This window comes from Euprymna scolopes, chromosome 17, assembly GCF_053919585.1.
Source record: "Euprymna scolopes isolate OS-2025 chromosome 17, ASM5391958v1, whole genome shotgun sequence".
NCBI lineage: Eukaryota > Metazoa > Mollusca > Cephalopoda > Sepiida > Sepiolidae > Euprymna > Euprymna scolopes.
The window spans coordinates 893,801-913,977 of record NC_136498.1 but is presented as its reverse complement, the minus strand read 5'-3'; the positions used below and the strand labels follow the sequence as shown (position 1 = coordinate 913,977).

The following is a 20,177-nucleotide window of genomic DNA, read 5'->3' as shown; positions in this document are numbered from 1 at the left end:
GTTTCAGCTAGACGGGTGTTTATCGTGAAAGATGGGCGAGGGGGGACGAGAGATTGGAGCCCAGACGAGCACTTTCCAAGGTAATAACGATTCAATCAGGTCTGATACATCTTTTTTTATACATGGAATGCAGAGTTAGATCAGATATAAATGTAAGAAAGCTATCCCAGTTAGCCATAGAGTATCGATATAAAGTATGGTGGAGAGGTACGTCTGAAGACTTATTATATTTCATTTTTGTCTTAACTGATACAACTGAGTGGTCGGAAGATCCCAGAGGAGATAGAACGGAACATGAATATAGCTCAGGGACAGTTGTGGGAAAAAGGTCTAGAAGGCTTGCATACTGACCGGTAATACCGGGCACACGCGTGGGTTCGTGAGTGAGGTCATGGGTAATGGCAAAATCATGACAGAACCTCCCCTCATCATTTGACTTATTTGGTTTGGTCAGCCATTCCACATTATGGACATTGAAGCCACCGCAAATGTGAATGTTAGCCGAAGGATGAACAGACAGGATGTGGTCAATTTTCTCAGATGTGCTATTTAAGATAGTAACCTCGCTGTTATTGTTGTTATTAATAAATACTTGTCTGATGTGTTTTAGTTTGAGGAGCATTGGATTTTTAGGCGAGCAGTTTAGTTTAGCTCAGTTTAGAAAGTTTTATTTTGCTTTGGCTATTTTATGCGATGAAAACACTCACTTTTGAAATTTAGAAGGCAATAATATAGAATTAGTAGTTGTTTTTGTATCATGTTTTTGTACTGTATGTTTTGTAAAGTATTATCAGAGGTATCGATAAGGAGGTTGAGAAAGGAAACTTGAGAATCGAGTTATTTTGAAAGAAGTTTTTGTGCATTTGAATTTGTTTATTGCCATCAGCTACAATGGGTATATCATCTACATATCTTACGTAAACGGAAGGTTTACTAGTGTGTTTCCAACGACGCTCATATCGAATTCGCTTAAGATCGGTGCGAGAACCGATCTCATGCTGACGCTGTTGATTTGGATATATTTGCTGCCTTTGTAGTAATAGAAAGCTACTTCGATGGTGTAGACGAACAATAAATTTTTAATATTTTTTGTTAATTTTTAGTGGACGATGAGAAGGATGGTGGTATATATTATCACGTATTATGTCTACAGTTTTTTTAATGGTTATTGAAAAGACTTTCTACGTCAAGGGAGGCGATACTTTTATTATCAGGTTGTGCTGATTCGAGGATTTGTAAAATTTCTTGTGTTGATTTAACGCTGTATCTGCTAGAACAAAATGGGCTGATAAGTTAAGGAATGGTTTGGAGTAGTAACTTGGGATATGATAGGTAGGAGGGAGGATAGGGTTTGTATACTTTGACGATACCAAAAAGATACCCCGGTTTATTGTCACCGATAATTTTAGAAAGTTGGTAATTACTGATTAAGGCATTGTTGACGGTGATAAGTTTGTTGACTTGGATCTTTATTTTGCTGGTAGGACTTTTGTTGATATTTTTTTATTTGCTTGGTCGTTGAGGATAGTTTGCAGTTTTAGTAGTCGAATTTATTAAAAACTACAAATATGGTTGTTTTGTCAGCTTTTCTTATAATATTGGGGTGCTTGTTTTTTGTTCTATTCAATAGTGTTTATTTAAATATAAAATGCTGCCAAAATAAACGCAATCTACCTATCTATTTATCTATCCATCCATCAATCTATCTATTTATCTCCCCCTCTCTCTAAAAATTAGGTTTATAATTTTTGTGGTGGAATCACCCTCCAAATGGACTGTTCTATCCATTATATAAACCATAGACCTTTTGATCCCAGGTGTGGATTAAACACCAGAGCGACCTCGCCTGCTCGGTGACGTTTACTACTCTTTTCAGTTGTAAACTTTTTACGTTGTTGTTCCAGTAATACATCGTTTAAACTCTATTCCGTTTTCTGTTTCCTTTGTGGCTTATTGCAAGCCATAAAACTATCGACATTGGATTCGGAGAAGATACTCACGTTTAAAAACAGTGTTCTAAAACACTAAACACTGACGACATAGGATTCAAGGACCATACTAAAATCGAAACCAGTAACGACATTGAAAAAAATACTCGCGTTGAAATAGTATTCTAAAAATACTAACGACGTCGGACTCAAATGTTATCAAGCCTAAGGAAGTGTCTAACATGCCACTTGCAACTGAAAGGTTCACGGTAACTAAAAAAACGCAGATCATTACAAAAAAAAGAGTTGAAAAGAAAAGATTTCGTCACGACTTTCAAAGATAGCGTTGAACTTTTGCAAAAAGAAAAGGGTTCGTCGCGACTTAGAAAGGTAAATGTTTATACTTTTGGAAAAAGAATTCGTCACTTGTTTTCGCTGCTAAAATCGGGCGTTGTTTTTTTTTCTCTGGAGAAAAATATACACTTGATTTTTTTTCTTTAGACAAGTAACTTTTATATATTTATGTTTTTTCTTTTCATTTTATGCTCTGGAGGAAGAAATAAGAAAGAATAAAACGGTTTTGTAAAATTCATCGAACGTTTTGAAATTGCTCATGCTGACAAAGCAAAATGGACGAATTGAAAGTAGCGTTGGAACATTTGACCAAGTTGCATATCGATGCCGCAAAGCGTCAGGCACGATTCGAGGAACAGCAAAAGAAATTGCAAAAATAGTTAGCGGAATGTCAAATACGAACCGAGGAACTGCAAAAGGAAGTTAAAAAACAGTTATCCGAACGCCAATAACGAACACAGGAATTGCTTACAGAAATTGTTAAAAAATAATGCGAACGCGGAAAGCAATTCAGCATTTTCTCAGAATACAATATGGACCGCGATAGACAATTTTAAATACGAGGAAGAGGAAAAATCATTCGCAGCGTATTTTCGGCGTTATGAAGATTTTTTTTTAATATTGACTGCAGCAATTGGTCTGATCAAAAGAAAACCAGACTTCTACTACGAAAATTGGAAACGGCTGAGCATGATAAATTCGTGGATTACATCTTGCCTCGGAAAACAGCAGATTTATCATTCAATGAGACGGTAAATTTGTTAATAGAACTTTTCTCGCCAAAAACGTCTCTTTTCCATAAGAGTTGGAGATGTTTGAATATGGTAAAAGATGATAATGACGATTTTGCCACCTACGCAGCTGTAGTGAACAAACAAGTCCTTACAAAATTAGAAAATGAACCGAACTTAAAACTTCAACAATTGACTGAGGATTGTCAAAAAGTAGAAATTATAAAAAAGATGCAAGAAATATCGAAGCAGGCATCGCGAATATCAAAAAAGTAACTAAGAAGAAACCGTCGACACACAAACACAAACCACCGAAACTCAGAAAAACTAAAAGCACCGAGCGCTTGTTTCAGATGTGGTGGAATACATTGGGTAAGGGATTGCCCATTTTTAACAAAAAAAATGCCATTTATGCAATAAGATCCGTCATAAAAGTTCGCACTGTAGGAAAACTAAGAATAAGAGCCGTATACGTCAAAGCAGAACAAAGGACGTCGTAGATGAAAATCTACGCAAATATGTAACGGTTTACATTTTCGGCAAGGCTATTAAATTCCAATTAGACAATGGATCGGATCTTTCAATAATAAATCTCAAAACGTGGAAAATATTACGAAAGCCGACTATGTTAAAAACTAACAGAACGGCGACGGCCGTTAATGGTACAAAAATTCATTTTGGAGGTGAATTAATTACAAACATCATTTTACGGGGATAAACATAAAAACTAAGATTGTATATGTTAAAAGATAGTGAGAACCTGTTCGATTCTGACATCATGGAGGAGTTTCGTCTCTGGGATCTTCCTATATCCACATTCTGCAAGAAAATAGATACCCGCCCAGCAGAAACGGAGAAACTTATAACTTGTTTTAAAAAGAATTCACAAACGTAGTTACTCCTGGCCTGAGGAGATGTACAAAAGTGGCCGCAGATTTTAAGTTGAAACCTGGCGCACAACCGGTGTTTAAAAAGAAACGTAATGTCCCGTTCGCTTCCCTGAACAAAATAAATCAGGAACTAGACAGATTATAAAGCATCGGTGTACTGGCTAAAGTCGAATATAGTGAGTGAGCTGCTCCGGCAGTTTACGTAAAGAAAAGGTCCGGGGAAATTTGCGTTTGCGCCGACTTCGCGACCGGACTCAACGGGTCCTTAGAAGATTTTCACTATCCATTACCTAGTCCAGAAAAAGTGTTCACGAAATTAAATGGCGGCAAGTGTTTTTTCTAAGATCGACCTAAGCGAACTTACCTACAGATTCTGGTAAACGACATAAGCGCTAATCTCCTCTGTATTAACACTCATCGGGGTTTGTACAGATACGAAAGACTCACGTTTGGTATCAAGGTGGCACCCGCAATATTCCAGCAAGTAATGGATACTATGCTGTCCAGTTTGGACACCGCAATCGCATATTTTGATGACATTATTATATCGAGCAAAAGCAGGGAGGAACATGAAAAACATATCAGACAAGTATTCAGTCGAATACAAGAGTATGGATTTAAGATCAAAGCAGATAAATGCGAGTTCTTTTTGCAAACAATTAAATACCTGGGTCAAATAATCGATAAAGATAGCAGACTCCCAGACCCAGATAGGGCGACCGCTATTTAAGAAATGCCGGCACCAGTAAACATAACTCAATTGGAGAGTTTTTTTAGATTTGGCAACTTATTACCAGGAGTTCATCCCAAATATGCATAAATTGCGCGCACAACTTAATGAATTGCTGAAAAAGGATAAGGCTTGAGAGTGGACAGAAGATTGCCAGACATCGTTCCAAGAAATAAAAAGAATCCTGACTTCAAAACTATTCCTAGCGCATTTCAACCCGCAGTTGGACATAATAGTAGCTACCGACGCTAGTCAATATGGCGTCGGGGCGTACATGCTACATCGAATGCCGGATGGCTCGAAACAGCCTATTGCTTTCGCATCACGGACTCTCTTGCAGCGGAAAAGAATTATTCCCAGATCGAGAAAGAGGTCCTAGGAATTATATTTGCAGTTTCAAAATTCCACAGGTTCTTGTACCGAAGACATTTTTTCTACAAACCGACCATAAGCTGTTGATATCCATTTTTGGATAAAAAAGGACTTCCAACATTCACTGCGAACCGACTATTAAGATGCGGAACTATTCTGCTGAACTATAATTTTTCAATTCAATTTTTCCCCTCAAAACAACTAGCCCATTCAGACGGTCTATCGAGACTGGTTCCTGCCAAAATGGAACCTCTTGAAGATTCAGTAACGGCGGCAATACGTATTAATAGTGATGTAAAAACCATGATAAACAATATTATCCGCGAACTGCCGGTCACACATCAGGAAATTAAGTCAGAACCCCTAAATGACAATTTCATTCAAACCACGAAGCAGAAATTAGCACTGGGTGACACTATTTCAGACATTTTTTCTGGTTGCGACAAAATACTGTTATACGGTGAAAGGGTTGTCATCCCCCAAACCCTTCAAAAAATAATTCTCAACGATTTTCACATGGGGAATCCAGGAATAAACAGAATGAAAAGCCTAATGAGAAGTTTTGTTTATTGGCCAGCTATGAACCAAGATATTACCGACATGGTGAACAGATGCAAAGGCTGTGCTTTGGCTGCTAAAGCACCACCGATAATATATAAACCTTAGCCTAAGGCTGAACAAGCATGGTCGAGGATCCACATCGATTATGCGGGACCTGTGGAGGATTTTTACTATCTGATAGTAGTTTACTCTTACTCTAAATGGCCAGAGGTACTAAGATGCAAAAAACCGACCACGGCAACAACGACAAATTTTTTATTGGAATTGTTTGCTCAGTTTGAGGTTGTAGACTGTCTGGTTAGCGATAACGCTACACAGTTCACCTCGACAGAGTTTCGAGAATTCTGCGAGACGTATCAAGTCAAGCATATTACGACACCCCAGTACCACGCCAGAAACAACGGCCAGGACGAACGCTTCGATGATACGCTTAAAAGGGCATTAAAAAAGGCGTCCGGTACACCGACAGAAAAGACCTTCAGCAATTTCTGCAGGTTTACAGAATCACGAGAAATACGAACACACCAGATGCGGGATCCCCAGCAGAAATCATGTTTGGACGGAAAATAAAATCCGTATTAGATAAACTGCTACCCAAACACATAGTACACAACAGAACCTCTACAATGCCAACGAAACGGTTTAACAGCAGAGATAACGTGTATTTTAGACATTTTAGAAATAACGTTTCTTTTTGGGAACAGGGCACGATCTTATGAAGAATCGGCCGTGTTACATACATCATTCAGGGCCCAAAGTTCCAACATAAGAGGCACCTGAACCAAATCAGGAAACGCTTCTACGAGGATCAAGAAGAACCACCGCAGGACGGCAGTGAGGCGATTGAAACTGTGTATAACTGTTTTGACATAGACCCTCCAAAAGGATGTCTAAACTGAGACGCACCGGCAGAAAAAGGAAGCGCACAGACCCCTTGGTGGTCTGCCCAAAAAGGAAGAAATACTGATTTTCACATCCGGGGAAATCACCCTCCAAATGGACTGTTCTATCCATTATATAAACCATAGACCTTCTGATCCCAGGTGTGGATAGAACACCAGAGCGACCCTCGCCTGCTCGGTGACGTTTACTACTCTTTTCAGTTGTAACCTTTTTACGTTGTTGTTCCAGTAATACATTGTTTAAACTCTGTTCCGTTGTTCTGTTTTCTTTGTGGCTTATTGCAAGCCATAACAATAATCCAAAAGTTTCAGTAAACTTAAAGTGAATATAAATATTAATATTTACGTATATAGCAATCCCAACTAAATTTTAAAAAGCTCAATACAACTAAAATAGGAAAAGGAAATAGAGCTTATCATATAAAAACACAATTAAAGACTGTGAATTATAATTTAAAAGAATTTATTGTTCGACAGGATACTTAAAAAAAAGAAATATTAAGATTTCCTTGATCCACCGAGTTTTAAAGAATGGGTTCTTTAATCAAACAAGTAAGAAATTAGTAAATTATTGTTATTACGAGGGGCGTGCAATAAGTAATGCCCCTGACCCACTTCAAATTGTCTGATCTAGCTGAAATTCTGCATGTGCAATGATTTATATCTCTACTGGTTACGTGGCAAATTACAGCTCTGAACTAATTGTGGTTTCTGTTTTACAGGTGTTTGAACTGAGTCAGGTGTGAAATGGAGCCTGTTTAATGTCGAGCAGTGATCCGATTTTTGTATTTGAAAGGACGCACACCACAAGAGACTTTTGATGAAATGAAAGAAACTTATGGTGATAATGCCCCATCATGTGACCCTGTAAAACGCTGGCATCGTGAATTCAAACATGGCCAGAAGTCTGTGGAAACAGCTCCCAAAACTGGTCGCCCCTCTGCTGCCATTGATGAGGCATCTGTGCGTCAAGTTGAGGCTGCCATTTTGGATATCGGCGCATTAATATTCGGCAAATAGCACAAGATGTCAAGATTAGTACAGGGTTTATGTAAACTAACATTCATGACCAAATGCATATGCATAAGATGTTTGCCAAATTGATTCCCAGGTTGTTCACACCATTCCAGAAGGGAGAACGCGTCGAGTGGTCGAGGATGAATTTGGAGATGTGTCAAGAAGATGAGTGAAAGTTTTTCAAAAGACTGATTACACAGGATGAAACCTGGGTCCATCATTATGATCCAGAGATCAAAGCCCAGTCAATGCAGTGGAAGCACTTGGACTCACCACCTCCAAAGAAGGTAAGGATGCAGCCCTCCGCTGGCAAGATCATGCTCACAGTCTTCTAAGAACAGGACGGAGTAGTGATGACAGATTTTCTGGCAAAGGGTACCACAATTACAGGAGTCTATTATGCTTCACTTTTGAGGAAATTAAGGGAAGCTACCAAAATCAAGAGGCGGGGCAAGATCAGCAAAGGTACGCTCCTCCTGCAGGACAACGCTCCTGTCCACAACTCGCATGTCGCCAGATCAGAAGCCTCTCCACCCTACTCTCCTGACCTTGCACCCACTGACTTTCACCTCTTCCAAGCTATGAAGTTGTTTTTGAAAGGAAAGCGTTTCCCAGATGATGTAATCTTGATTTCTGAAGTCACGTCGTGGTTGGAGGACCAACCTGGGGTATTCTACAAAAACGGTCTCCAGAGCTGCATAAAACGATGGGAGAAATGCATAACTCTGGGTTGTTCTTATGGAGAGAAAGACTAATAACTGTGCCAAGTTTCGTTGCTCTACTGCTATGGGAAGTGGGTCAGGGGCATTACTTATTGCACTTCCCTCGTATTATTATTATTATTATTATTATTATCATTATCATTATTATTATTATTATAGCGAAGCTATGAATTTGCTGGAACTGGTATAAATTGAAAGTGCATTATATGAAACCCAGTCATATATGAAAAAAAATATTTGTGTAATGAGTTTATGAAATGGAGAAAAAAAAAACGAAAAACTTAAATAAAAAATTAAAAATCCAAATGAAAGGACATGCAATAATTAAATATTTCCAAAGGTGAAATTCTAATAAAATTCAATGATCTCATAAGAAGTAGTCGGATTCGTAATATTGACAAAGAAATCCAAATTAAAAATATAAAATCCGCGTAATCAAAATCTGTAGAAAAATCCAGTTTGTAAGCGATCGAGGAAGAAAGATTATTGCGAAGCGTTAATTTCCAGTTCGCGATAGAGCATCTGGTGTAACACTACTTCCATCACCAGCAAAAAAATGTACATTATTACAAAAAGTATATGTCCCTTAGCGGCCAAGATTTATTTTCTTAAATAAATCTTGGCCGCTTTTTGTAACAAAGTATATCACTTTTTGTAACAAAGTATATCACAAACTTGACCATGAGATTAAATCACTCCTTGTATCACAAACCTTACCATCAGATTAATCACTCCTTGCATCTCAATCGTAGGAATAATTAGTAAAAAGATAGACCATTGCCGAAAATAAAATCCAAAGTGAATCATAATCTACGGTCATCATCTGAGGAGGTGCTAAGCTGTTTAATACATTACCCAATTGTAAGAATATTTATAATGTTCGACATGAATTCATATTAACCATCGATTTCTCCGAAATGTTGGAAATGTCACTAGAATACCCCCCCCCACAAAAAAAATAATACCAGGAAATGCCGAGGAGATTTGTGAAGCCCTGGTTGAACAAAATCGTCACCACACATCGCTACGCTTCACAACAGGACTCGACTCTTTCACACAAGTCAAAAACGCGTGGCTACTAAGTAATATTTCTCATCGCTGGTCACCTGACTGGTGGCCACCTAAATCACCCGACTGTAAGCACTGATGAAGGTCAAAACCACAAAGCACCCTGGTCGAATCTCTGAAGATAAAGACATTGCCGTAAAATCGTGACTGATTTCGTGCTTACCTTTATATTGCAAATAATGTAACATGTAACCAAATGTGGCTAAATAAACGTTCGTGTCTCTGCATGGATTTTGTTTGATTGCCTAGCTCGTTTTCTTTTTGCCGAGTGTGGAACTTTTTTGCAATACTTTGCATATATATACAAAAATTATATATTTATATATATATATAATTTTTGTATAGAAGGGGATGTTATAATTATGCAAATCATAATTTGCATAATTATAACATCCCCTTCTATATAAAAATTGTATATATATATATATATATATATATATATATATATATATATATATATATATATATATATACATGCATATAAATATATATAATTTTTGTATGGAAGGGGATGTTATAATTATGCAAATTATGATATGATTTGCAACACTTTTTGTGCATAAAACACGAGATACAAGATAAAGAGAATTATTTCCGTATTTCATGAAGTTTGTAAAATTTAGACTTTTTTCTTCAAAAATAAAGCGGTTAACAAAAGAATTTTATCTAACCTAATAAGCAAAAACATGGAAAACTTCAAAGTTCGAAAACTTTGAATATTAAACATTTGTATCAAAATAGGATTAATCCATAAATATTATTTATATTTATATTTCCTTTTAAACATTAAAACACACACATACACACACACACACACGCGCACGCATATATATATATATATATATATATATATATATATATATATATATATATATATATATATATATATATACATTTGTCTGTCTGTTTATCTATCCTTTTCACTTTTGCTCGGAATATGTTTAGCCGATCTAGCTAAAATCTTGAATGCCTTTTCTTATGATACGGTTTAGAGGACTAGGTATTATGGTATTTGATTAGGTATTATCACAAATTAACAAGGATTAGTATTTAATGCAAAATTGCGCACAAATTTAACCATATTCAGCCATCAAATGAGTTTTTAGGTGGAGACGTTAACCTTAATATCGTTTAAAAAATCAACAACAAAAACTACGTAAAATAAATAAATAAATTAAAAATATGTTCAAATAAAAAAATGGGCGACTTTCTAAGAAAACGCCGGATCTTCAAGGTGGAGACGGTAACCTTAATATCATTTTAAAAAATCAACAACAAAAATTAATGAAGAATTCTTGATACAATTATTTATTACGAGAAATGGAAAGTCTTAATAATTCAACGACAGTCACTTGGAAGAACAAAAGATGTAAGCGTGACACACAAAATAACACGCACGCTATCATCATCATAATAATAATAATAATAATAATAATAATAATAATGATAATAATGATAATAATGATAATAATAATAATAATAATAATAATAATAATAATAATAATAATAATAATAATAATAATAATAATAATAATAATAATCTTAAAACTAATCGAATGCATGGATTATCTTAATTTTTCTCTGAGAGTGATCTCCCCTGTTCTCTCAGAATGATCTCCCTTTGATTGTTAATCTAAGGGAAATAATTCTAATAATCATTATATTTTTACTATTAATTCAGTGAGCTCGAAAATTTGTCAAGAACTCATCAACCTTTATCCTCGAGTAGTTTTTGGATTTGACAAATCGTGATCCATTATTGAAAATAAAAAAATAGAAAAATGTAATAGATGTTCATGAAACATAACATTTTTAATGATTGTACTAGGCCATTCTTGTTCTAATTTAATTTGCTGACCGATCAAGGGAGATAACTTTTTTCAATAAATAATAATGTTTTTTTAAATTTCCGGATTTTTTTTTTTTTTTTTTTTTTTTTTTTACCAATGCTCTTTTTTTGAAACGCTTAAAAATTATTTTAAATTGAAAATTATTATTTCTGAATACTCACCTTGTGAACAAACGTTATTATATCTTTAAAAGCTACAATTGATGTAAAAAATATTTAAAAACTTTTTATTTAAATCCAAATAGAAGACGTGCAAAACAAAATTGTTATACCTTTATATATTAGTAATATACTTTTAACTTATTTAAAATGAGCAAACGTAACAACCCGCTGATTTAGAATAAGTGGTTTATGCAAAGAACTGATAATATAATATTTAGTTCACTGCATCTAATAATCACAAAAGTCCATACAAATTTTCAGACAGATCGGCTAAGTAGTTTCTGATATAAAGTGAAACGGACAAACAGACAAACAAGCTAAAAGAAATACATTAATGTATAAAATATGAATGAAAAACGCATTTTTATTAAGGGTAAATAATTTGCAATTTAAGATGAAGTTTTGTGGAGACACGAAAAAAGCAAATGCTGACACTGTTTGAAAACCAAAAGGACATGTTTTGGTTAGATTTGATCAAATTTATGTTGTGACAGTGAGAAAAGGGGAGAAATATAACTGCTTATTATTCAAGGTATTCAAGAAGAACATTCTTTCGTTATTTCCTAGTATTGTTTCTTGATATATATTGTTTCTCACATATAATTTATATAATTATTAACATAGAATATAGTTTAGGGAGAGGGGATGCAGTATAATGGAATTTCCAATAAATTCATTTCAGGTATAAAAAATACTATCACATCTCACAAATGTAGAAATTAGTATGAATTCCAAAAGTTATGAAAAATATTACAGTACAATCTTTGCTAGATCTATATTTCACCAAGAAAATCTTAGACTTAAAGGTGGTTTTATGTGCTATTGTTAATCTTGTCCATTTCTTGAAGCAAAATGGAGACTGATTGCTTAACTACATTCATTATTGGCAGTAAAAGAGAATTATTTCAAGCTAAACGACTAATAAAGGCGGAAACTGATCTTCTCTTTTGTTTCGTATCATTTCTGTTAAAAATAAGCGTTGTATTATTTATGCATAGTTAAAACATACTTTTATATATATAAAGTTTTATTACGAAATTAAATTCATCAGAATGCATTTCAGTTCATTTGTAAACAAATCTTAGATCTTTTGTTACTAGTTAAATAAAAGCATTACTGCATGAACCTTTGGAATTTTTAATGAAATTCGGAAGTGTTTAATCTGTTTAATCAATCATAATTTAAAAGTATTTTAAATTAGTAGAAAATATTCATGTATTAAAAAATTGAAAGTGTTAGAAGCTATTTACAGCTAATAATTTTGTAGAGATAAAACCATTATCATGACAAAATTCGTTCTGGTTTTATAACAATATGGAATAGTTTATAATTTGAATAACAAACGACACAATAATTATTTAACTTTTAAAACACTATTAAAAATGATAAAAACTAATCAAAATAAAAGTTGACACTCTCGGGTAACGGTAGTTTATATAGTTAGTCTAATATATATATATATATATATATATATATATATATATATATATATACAAAAGTTAAGCAACGCTGAGCCTGGTCAGTACTAACTAAATGATTATTTGGGAATATCATGCGCAATATGTTGGAGTAGGTCGAGACTTCCCTGCAAGAACTTCAAAGCCCGACGTCATCATCCTCTCTGACAAGGATATACAATTGACTAAGGATCACTTGTGAATTTAGTATTTCCACTGAACTTCATCCTTCGAAAGAAGCCGGTTCAATCTGCTGAGAGTGTGTGCTGCTTTAAAAAAATAAATAAAATGGGCGAAAATAAACGAAAAATGTAAAGTTATACTTAACAAATCAGTGTTTCTTAGGTTTTTTCTTTTTTTTTTCAGAAAATATTGCCCTGCATCGGCCAACCCGGCAGAGTACAACGGCATTCAAAGGAGAGTCAAGCCAAGCTGTGGATGGACACACGTGTCCCTTTTACGATAGATCTGAGAACAAATTCTCGTGCACCCACACAAAGGTCATATCTAAAGTTATGCCGTATTGGATGGTCGACTTGGAAGGGTTGCCGGAAATTTATTACATGAGGATTTACAACAGGGATGATTTGAAACAAAAGTGTAAGTTTTTCTTTCCATAACATAAAAAAGATATTTGTAATGTTTCAATAAGAAAATATTTAAAAAATCTTTAAACATACGTGCGTGTGGGTGTTGATACGTGGGTCTTTTAATCGCTTTTTGCTTCCTTTCATGAATTGGATTTGCAAACCTTTGTTTTCACTCAGCTAAAAAAACGTGACGTCATTCGTCACTTCCTCATACCTCTGTTTTTTTCTAGCGTTTGACCTACTCGCCCCTGCCTCAATATTACGTCGCTCACCCCTGGAAACAATTCTGTTTTGCAAATCTGGGTGATTATAAATCACTCAATGCGATATTCGTCAAATTCCCACAATCTGACTTAATCGCCATATTTTAGATGATGATTGATTCAATTTATTTTATTTGGATTCAATTTATTTTATTTGGATTCAATTTTTATTATTTTCTTATTAGAACGCTTCTTCAGGTGTATCTTGTCGAACTCGCAAATCATTCTGTTTGATTCGGGAGTATTTCTATCGAACCCGAGAATCTGCGCGGAATTTCGAATGAAACCTTTATTTAATCCACGGGGTAACAGGGTCTAATTCTGTCAGACATGAATGGACCCGTGGCATAGTAAATGAAGTACTTGGTAAAATTCAGCTGTAAAGTTACACTTTTCCGGATGTTGGAGGTTCAATCTTTAGTGCGAACGATACTTAAAATACAGTTGCGAATTACTTAGGACTTCTAGCCAGTCATGGTTGATGGAACGAGAGCATGCTACTCCTGTGGATTAAATAAATGGTTCCGTTCGAAATTCTGTGGAGATTTCCGAGTTAGATGAAAAGAGTTCCGAGTTCGACAAGAGAAAGCTACAAAAAGGTTACCTGAGACTCTATAATGCGGTGGCATTCATTTCCCTGTTTTATTATACATATCCGCTTACCTAATTACATGCAGCGTCTAATATTTTCAATTAAAAAATAAAATCTAGCGGTTTTCTGGAGATATTTTTGTTAAAATCTAGCAAGTTTTGAAAATCTCAGTAGGATATAGCTATACATCATATAAACATTGTAAGAGGTATACGAGAATCGATCAACATTTCGACATAGCAATGCCGTGGTCAGGACTTGAAATGAATCTCGTATTCAGAAAATAATTTAAATGCGAGATTCGTTTGGAGTCCTGACGACAACATGGAAATGTTGAAATGTTTATCGATTCGCATAGACTACTTATAAGGTTTTTATAATGTTATTTATATATAAGCTCTACGCATGTATTGAGCACTTTTGTAAAAGAAATGTTTTTAGTACATGTTAACAATATACTTAAACTTAATTACTCAATGCACACACACACACACATATGTGTGTGTGTGTGTGTGTGTGTGTGTGTGTGTGTGTGTGTGTGTGTGTGTGTGTGTGTGTGTGTGTGTGTGTGTGTGTAGGATTTTCCTTATAATTGAGCACTCTGCTGGATTTTTCTTGCCAAAAAAAAAAACTAATCATATATATATATGTGTGTGTGTGTGTGTGTGTGTGTGTGTGTGTGTGTGAGATAATGTTGTTTCCGGCATAGACGAATATTCAGCTACTTTCTATATATTTTTCTATTGCAGTTTCCTACCGGTTGCTGGACTTTCAAGTCTATGTATCCAACACCACGAAATTTATGGACAGTCAAAGATGTTACGCGCATGATACATCGAGATTCTTGTCTCACAAGTTTACCTGTGCATCGCCGGTTCACGCCAGATACGTTACCGTTCGTTTATCATCTAAAAAAGAACCATTATCCATCTGCGAATTCCAAGTGTTCAGTAAGTCTTTTTGTTTATTGTGAAAGCGAATAATTTATTCTATTTCATTTTATTAAGAATCAGCAATGACATAAAGACTTTTTAATGATAATTTCCACTTCTCAAGGCGCGAAGGCCACTCAAGGATAAGTATTAATATGTACGGTAGTATTAATACTTAGTGGTGGAAATGGGATAGAAAGGGATTATTTATGGGGGCGGCTCAATAAGAACTTGTTTACATTGAACTTGAAGACGACCATATCGTAGTCAGCTGTAAAGTAGCCCATTGGAACAGAGTTCCATATGTAGGTAGTTCTATGAAAGAAACTTTGTTCATAGCATCTGCGTTTAGATTTAGATACAGGTAGAGAGTGTGGAAACTGTAGTAGTAGTAGTAGTAGTAGTAGTAGTAGTAGTAGTAGTAGTAGTAGTAGTAGCTAGACGCTTGTTTTGAGGAAGTTTGGCAAGGGGTGACCATAGATTGAAGCTGGGACCAGAACTTGTCATGAAAATAATAATAGACCAGATACTAGCTCGCAGCGTCTCTCTTGTGTAAAAGATGTTGCAGGAAAGAAAAAAGGGCATCACTTACTAGATTTCGAAGTCGGTTTTTAACTTTATTAAAACAGGATAAGATGCTTCGAGCAACTCTCGCCCACTAGAGAAGATATTGTAAACTTGAAAATTTCGAACACGTGTTTCTATAATGCTTGAATGCAACTACTTATTTAAGATATATATCATAAAGAAAAGTAAAATATATTATATAATACAAATAAAGCATTGCGTGTACTCATGTAAAATCACGAGCACTTAAAACTACACGAGTTTAGAAGATTTGAAGTGCTTAATATTTGATTAAAGAGGTTTTACCTCGAAATATATTATGGAAAACGATTGCACTCATTAGATCAGTGTTTAAAACTTGAGATTGAATCAAGAAAAATTTACAAAAACATCGCATTGTGTTTATCTTTCATCTCATCACCGGTATATTTCCATCTGTTAAAGTTTCATTGTGATATTCTTCTATGATCTTGCTTTATTATAAAACTATTAATTAATATAAACTGCAAAATAATGTTAGACAAAAATTAATTTGTTTCATTTGGACTACATTTCTCATCTTAGATGTTATTCTTAAAATGTTTCGGATTTTGTAATCTTCGATAGTTTTAAGTGGATCTTGTCGAACTTGGGAATCCCGTACAAATTCTCGAATTCAACATAATAATTTCTGAATTCGACAAGATACACTTGAAGAAAGTCAAACGTTACATTGGCTGAAACGTGATGAAAAAAACATCCAAGGAAAAAAAAACAGTAATGTGAAGAATCGAATACATGCAAATCATTAATGTTCATAAAAAAATTCCGAAACAAAAATTATTTTGAATGTCACATATTAAAGAACTGACGAGAAAGGAAAAAGTTCTAAACACGTAAAGAAAAACTAATTTAAAATAATATTCTTTTTCTTGTGTAAATAATGAGTGTTTAATCATGTCCGTTATAGAAGTTACCACCTAAAGGAAGTCGATGTTATTCTAGTCACAATTCTACATCTGGATTTGAGATTTGCTTTTGTTACGTAATGTTCGAAAACAGCTTTAACTTCGAAGATTCTCAATTGTTATTGGATTTAGTCAATATTGATTTGAGAAGAGCGAATACTAACTGCCTGAAAATATGTAGTTTCAGATTGCAATAAGATGTGCTATCGATTTTTGCATTTCCTCTTACGAAAACCAGTTGCAAATCCATAATGTTTTTAAACACCGTTAAATCTAGCCTTTGGGATATGAGGTACGACCAAAAAGTCTATTAAAGACGGTGGTAATCATACCTATGCATGAACTTGTTTTGTTTGACACACAATATCCAATGGGATATTTAAGTAAATACATCGCGTTACTATTTTAAATGATATTGTAGTTTTAATTAGCAGATTGTATTTTTGATTATCTATAGATTATACAACGCTATTTAGTGTTATCTTTGTTAGATCCTGATGTTAAATATTGGCAGGCAATCACGGGAAGAAAACATACTTGACGGGTTACAAACACGCAAATGGATTCCATGTGAATAATGCGGGACTTTCCACCATCGTCTAATGGAATGCATAATTTGACCCAGAAATATGTGCGAGGATATCGGTCAAATGATTGTAACAATAGACAATAGGAAATATAAAATACTCCAATAGGAAATGAATGTTTATACAAATAAATCGTCATAAAGAGAAATCAGTCAGTTGGTCAGAGAGAGAGAGAGAGAGAGAGAGAGAGAGAGAGAGAGAGAGAGAGAGAGAGAGAAAGGCTGTCACCACTTCTTCGCCGCCGGACATCCGATCCAGCCAGACACCTCACCTCACACGCTTTCAAAAACGTTCAAATACCAGTAATAACTTATAATCAAAAGCTGATTTATCGGTTTGAATTAAAAATAATATATATATTTTTTATCAACTACGATATGGGAGAGATGCATAACTCTGGATGGTTCATATGTAGAGAAAGACCAATAACTGTGCCAAGTTTCGTTGCTCTACTACTATGGGAAGTGGACCAGGGGCATTACTTATTTGCACGCCCTTCGTATGTTGTGGTTTTTATTAACTGTGTGTATATATCTTGTATATATCTTGTATATATCTTTTGCCAGTAGATGTTAACAATTATACAGACTGGACAAACGCATTTTGGACAACCAGCCGCAGCGAATACGTAAAATTAATGATTGTCAAACTGACATCAATATCAACCGAGTATGGGATGAAAGGATGTAGCAATGACATTTATCCTTCGGTAGCCAAAAGCAAAATACTCGAGTCACTTAGTTTCTATGTGTACAAATCGACGCATACACTGGCCTGAATTAATTAAAACAAATGAATTGGTCTGAATTGATCAAATTTTTCCGTTTTGATCTACACCGAGCGTATAAAAAGCCAGATTCTTCCTTCCATAAGACATAAGTAAAAAATCAACAACAGATTTAACCTGGATATTTGGCGAGTCTCTCGTGTTCTCATGCAGCCGTTGGGAAAGCAAATGATGTATCTCTCAACTCACACACAGACAATCATAAACATACTCACTCTAACACTAATGGACCCACATACATAATGCATTAACTCTTTTTCCCATCGAAAGCAAATGTATGAAGTTATTCATTTAAATACTTTTAACATTTCTCTACAATGAAAACAAATCAACATTGACTTTTATTTATAACTTTTTATCAAATGTCAATTTTGCAATTGAGTAGAAAAGGTTTTATTACTTTTGAATCCGTGGATAATTCAGAACCCTTAACTTACAGACTCAGACTTCTTCAAGATCGCCATGGACATGGAATATGTGCCTACATTAAGGATGGCTTCCCGTGTGGCAGGGATATCTCTAGAGAAGATCCTAATTTACCCTCTATGTGCTTCAGGGTTGCACTTGCTAACACCACTGCATTTATATTTGCCCTCTATCTGCCCCACAACAGCGGAGTTACTATCTTTAAGAGCATATCTGAGAAAATAGACCACATACTGTCTGCACACCCCTCGGCTAACATCCACATCTGTGGTGACTTCAATGTCCATAACGTGGAATGGCTGACCTATTCAAATAAGACAGACGATGAGGGGAGGTTGTGTCATGATTTCGCCATTGCTTATGACCTCACTCAGATTGTTCGCAAACCCACCCGTGTGCCCGATACACCCAGTCAATATGCAAGCCTCCTAGACCTTTTCTCTCAACTTCCCCTGAGCTATGTTCATGTTCCGTTCATTCTCCTCTAGGATGCTCCGACCACTCCGTCGTATCAGTTAAGATAAAAACGAAATGTAATAAGTCCCCAGACGTACCCCTCCACCGTACTGTATACCGATACTCTATGGCTGACTGGGACAGCTTCCGTACATTCATATCTGATTTACCTCTGCACTCCATGTTTAAAAAGGAAGTGTCCTCTATAGTATCAGATCTGACCGAATGGTTACTTGTAGGCATAGACCAATTCATACCATCTAAAAAATTCCAACAAAAATCTAACAGCCAGCCATGGTTCTCCCCAGAATGTGCTGCTGCTATCGCGCACAGAAACAACTTTTTCCATAGCTACCAACGTAATAGATGCACTGAGACTAAAGCTGCTTTCAGGACTGCCAGCAACCACTGTAAAAGAGTAATAAAAAATGCAAGAGAGCTATATGCCCAGTCTGTTAAATCCAAGGTAGTTGATCAGCGGCTTGGTTCCCACCAGTTTTGGCAAATAACAAATAGGATCCTGAACAGAAGTGTGCGTTCTATCTCAACCATTATCAATGGATCAGAGGTCATCTCGTCAGCGTCAGACAAGGCCAAACTATTTGCAAAGAACTTTGCAGCTAATTCTACTCGATGCGACGAAGGCCATCAACTCCCCATATTTCCTCCTATAACACAGAACAAGCTAGGTAACATACAAATATCCGTGCAGGAAGTCGCCAAGCTAATCAAGAACCTAGATTCCAGTAAAGCAACTGGCCCTAATGGCATCCCAATTATAGTGTTAAAAAAGCTTCAACCAGAACTTGCTCCCATACTTACAAAACTATTTAAGCGCTGCCTTAAGGAGAAGTGCTTTCCGACTCCCTGGAAGACCTCATCAGTTTGCCCTGTATTTAAGAATTCAGGTGATAAGTCATCTCCCTCTCAGTACAGACCAATAAGTCTCCTGTGTGTTATGAGTAAGATGTGCTGACGGTTATATCCCACAGGATTAGTGAATCTCTTCACAAAGGCTTCCTTTCTAGGGCAATTGCTCTTGACATATCAAAGGCCTTCGACAAGGTATGGCAAAAGGGTCTACTTCACAAGATTTCCAGCTACGGTATAACTGGAAATGTTTTCTCAATCATTAAATCATTTCTCTCCGATAGGCTCATAAGAGTAGTGGTATATGGACAAAAATCGGAGGCCTGCAGTATTAATGCTGGAGTCCCTCAAGAGTCAATCCTGGGCCCAACTCTCTTTCTGATCTACATCAATGACCTCCCTAAACACATACTTAAA

General features: G+C 35.5%; 1 protein-coding gene across 1 annotated transcript in view; it reads left to right on the top strand.

The window, feature by feature from the left end:
* The window catches only part of LOC145296647 (uncharacterized), an 83,656-nt gene that overhangs the window by 50,895 nt on the left and 12,584 nt on the right, over positions 1-20,177 (top strand). The window contains exons 4-5 of the mRNA XM_080142577.1: positions 13,110-13,343; positions 14,938-15,138. Coding sequence (XP_079998703.1) covers positions 13,110-13,343; positions 14,938-15,138 — 435 coding nt within the window. The remainder of the gene's footprint in view (positions 1-13,109; positions 13,344-14,937; positions 15,139-20,177) is intronic.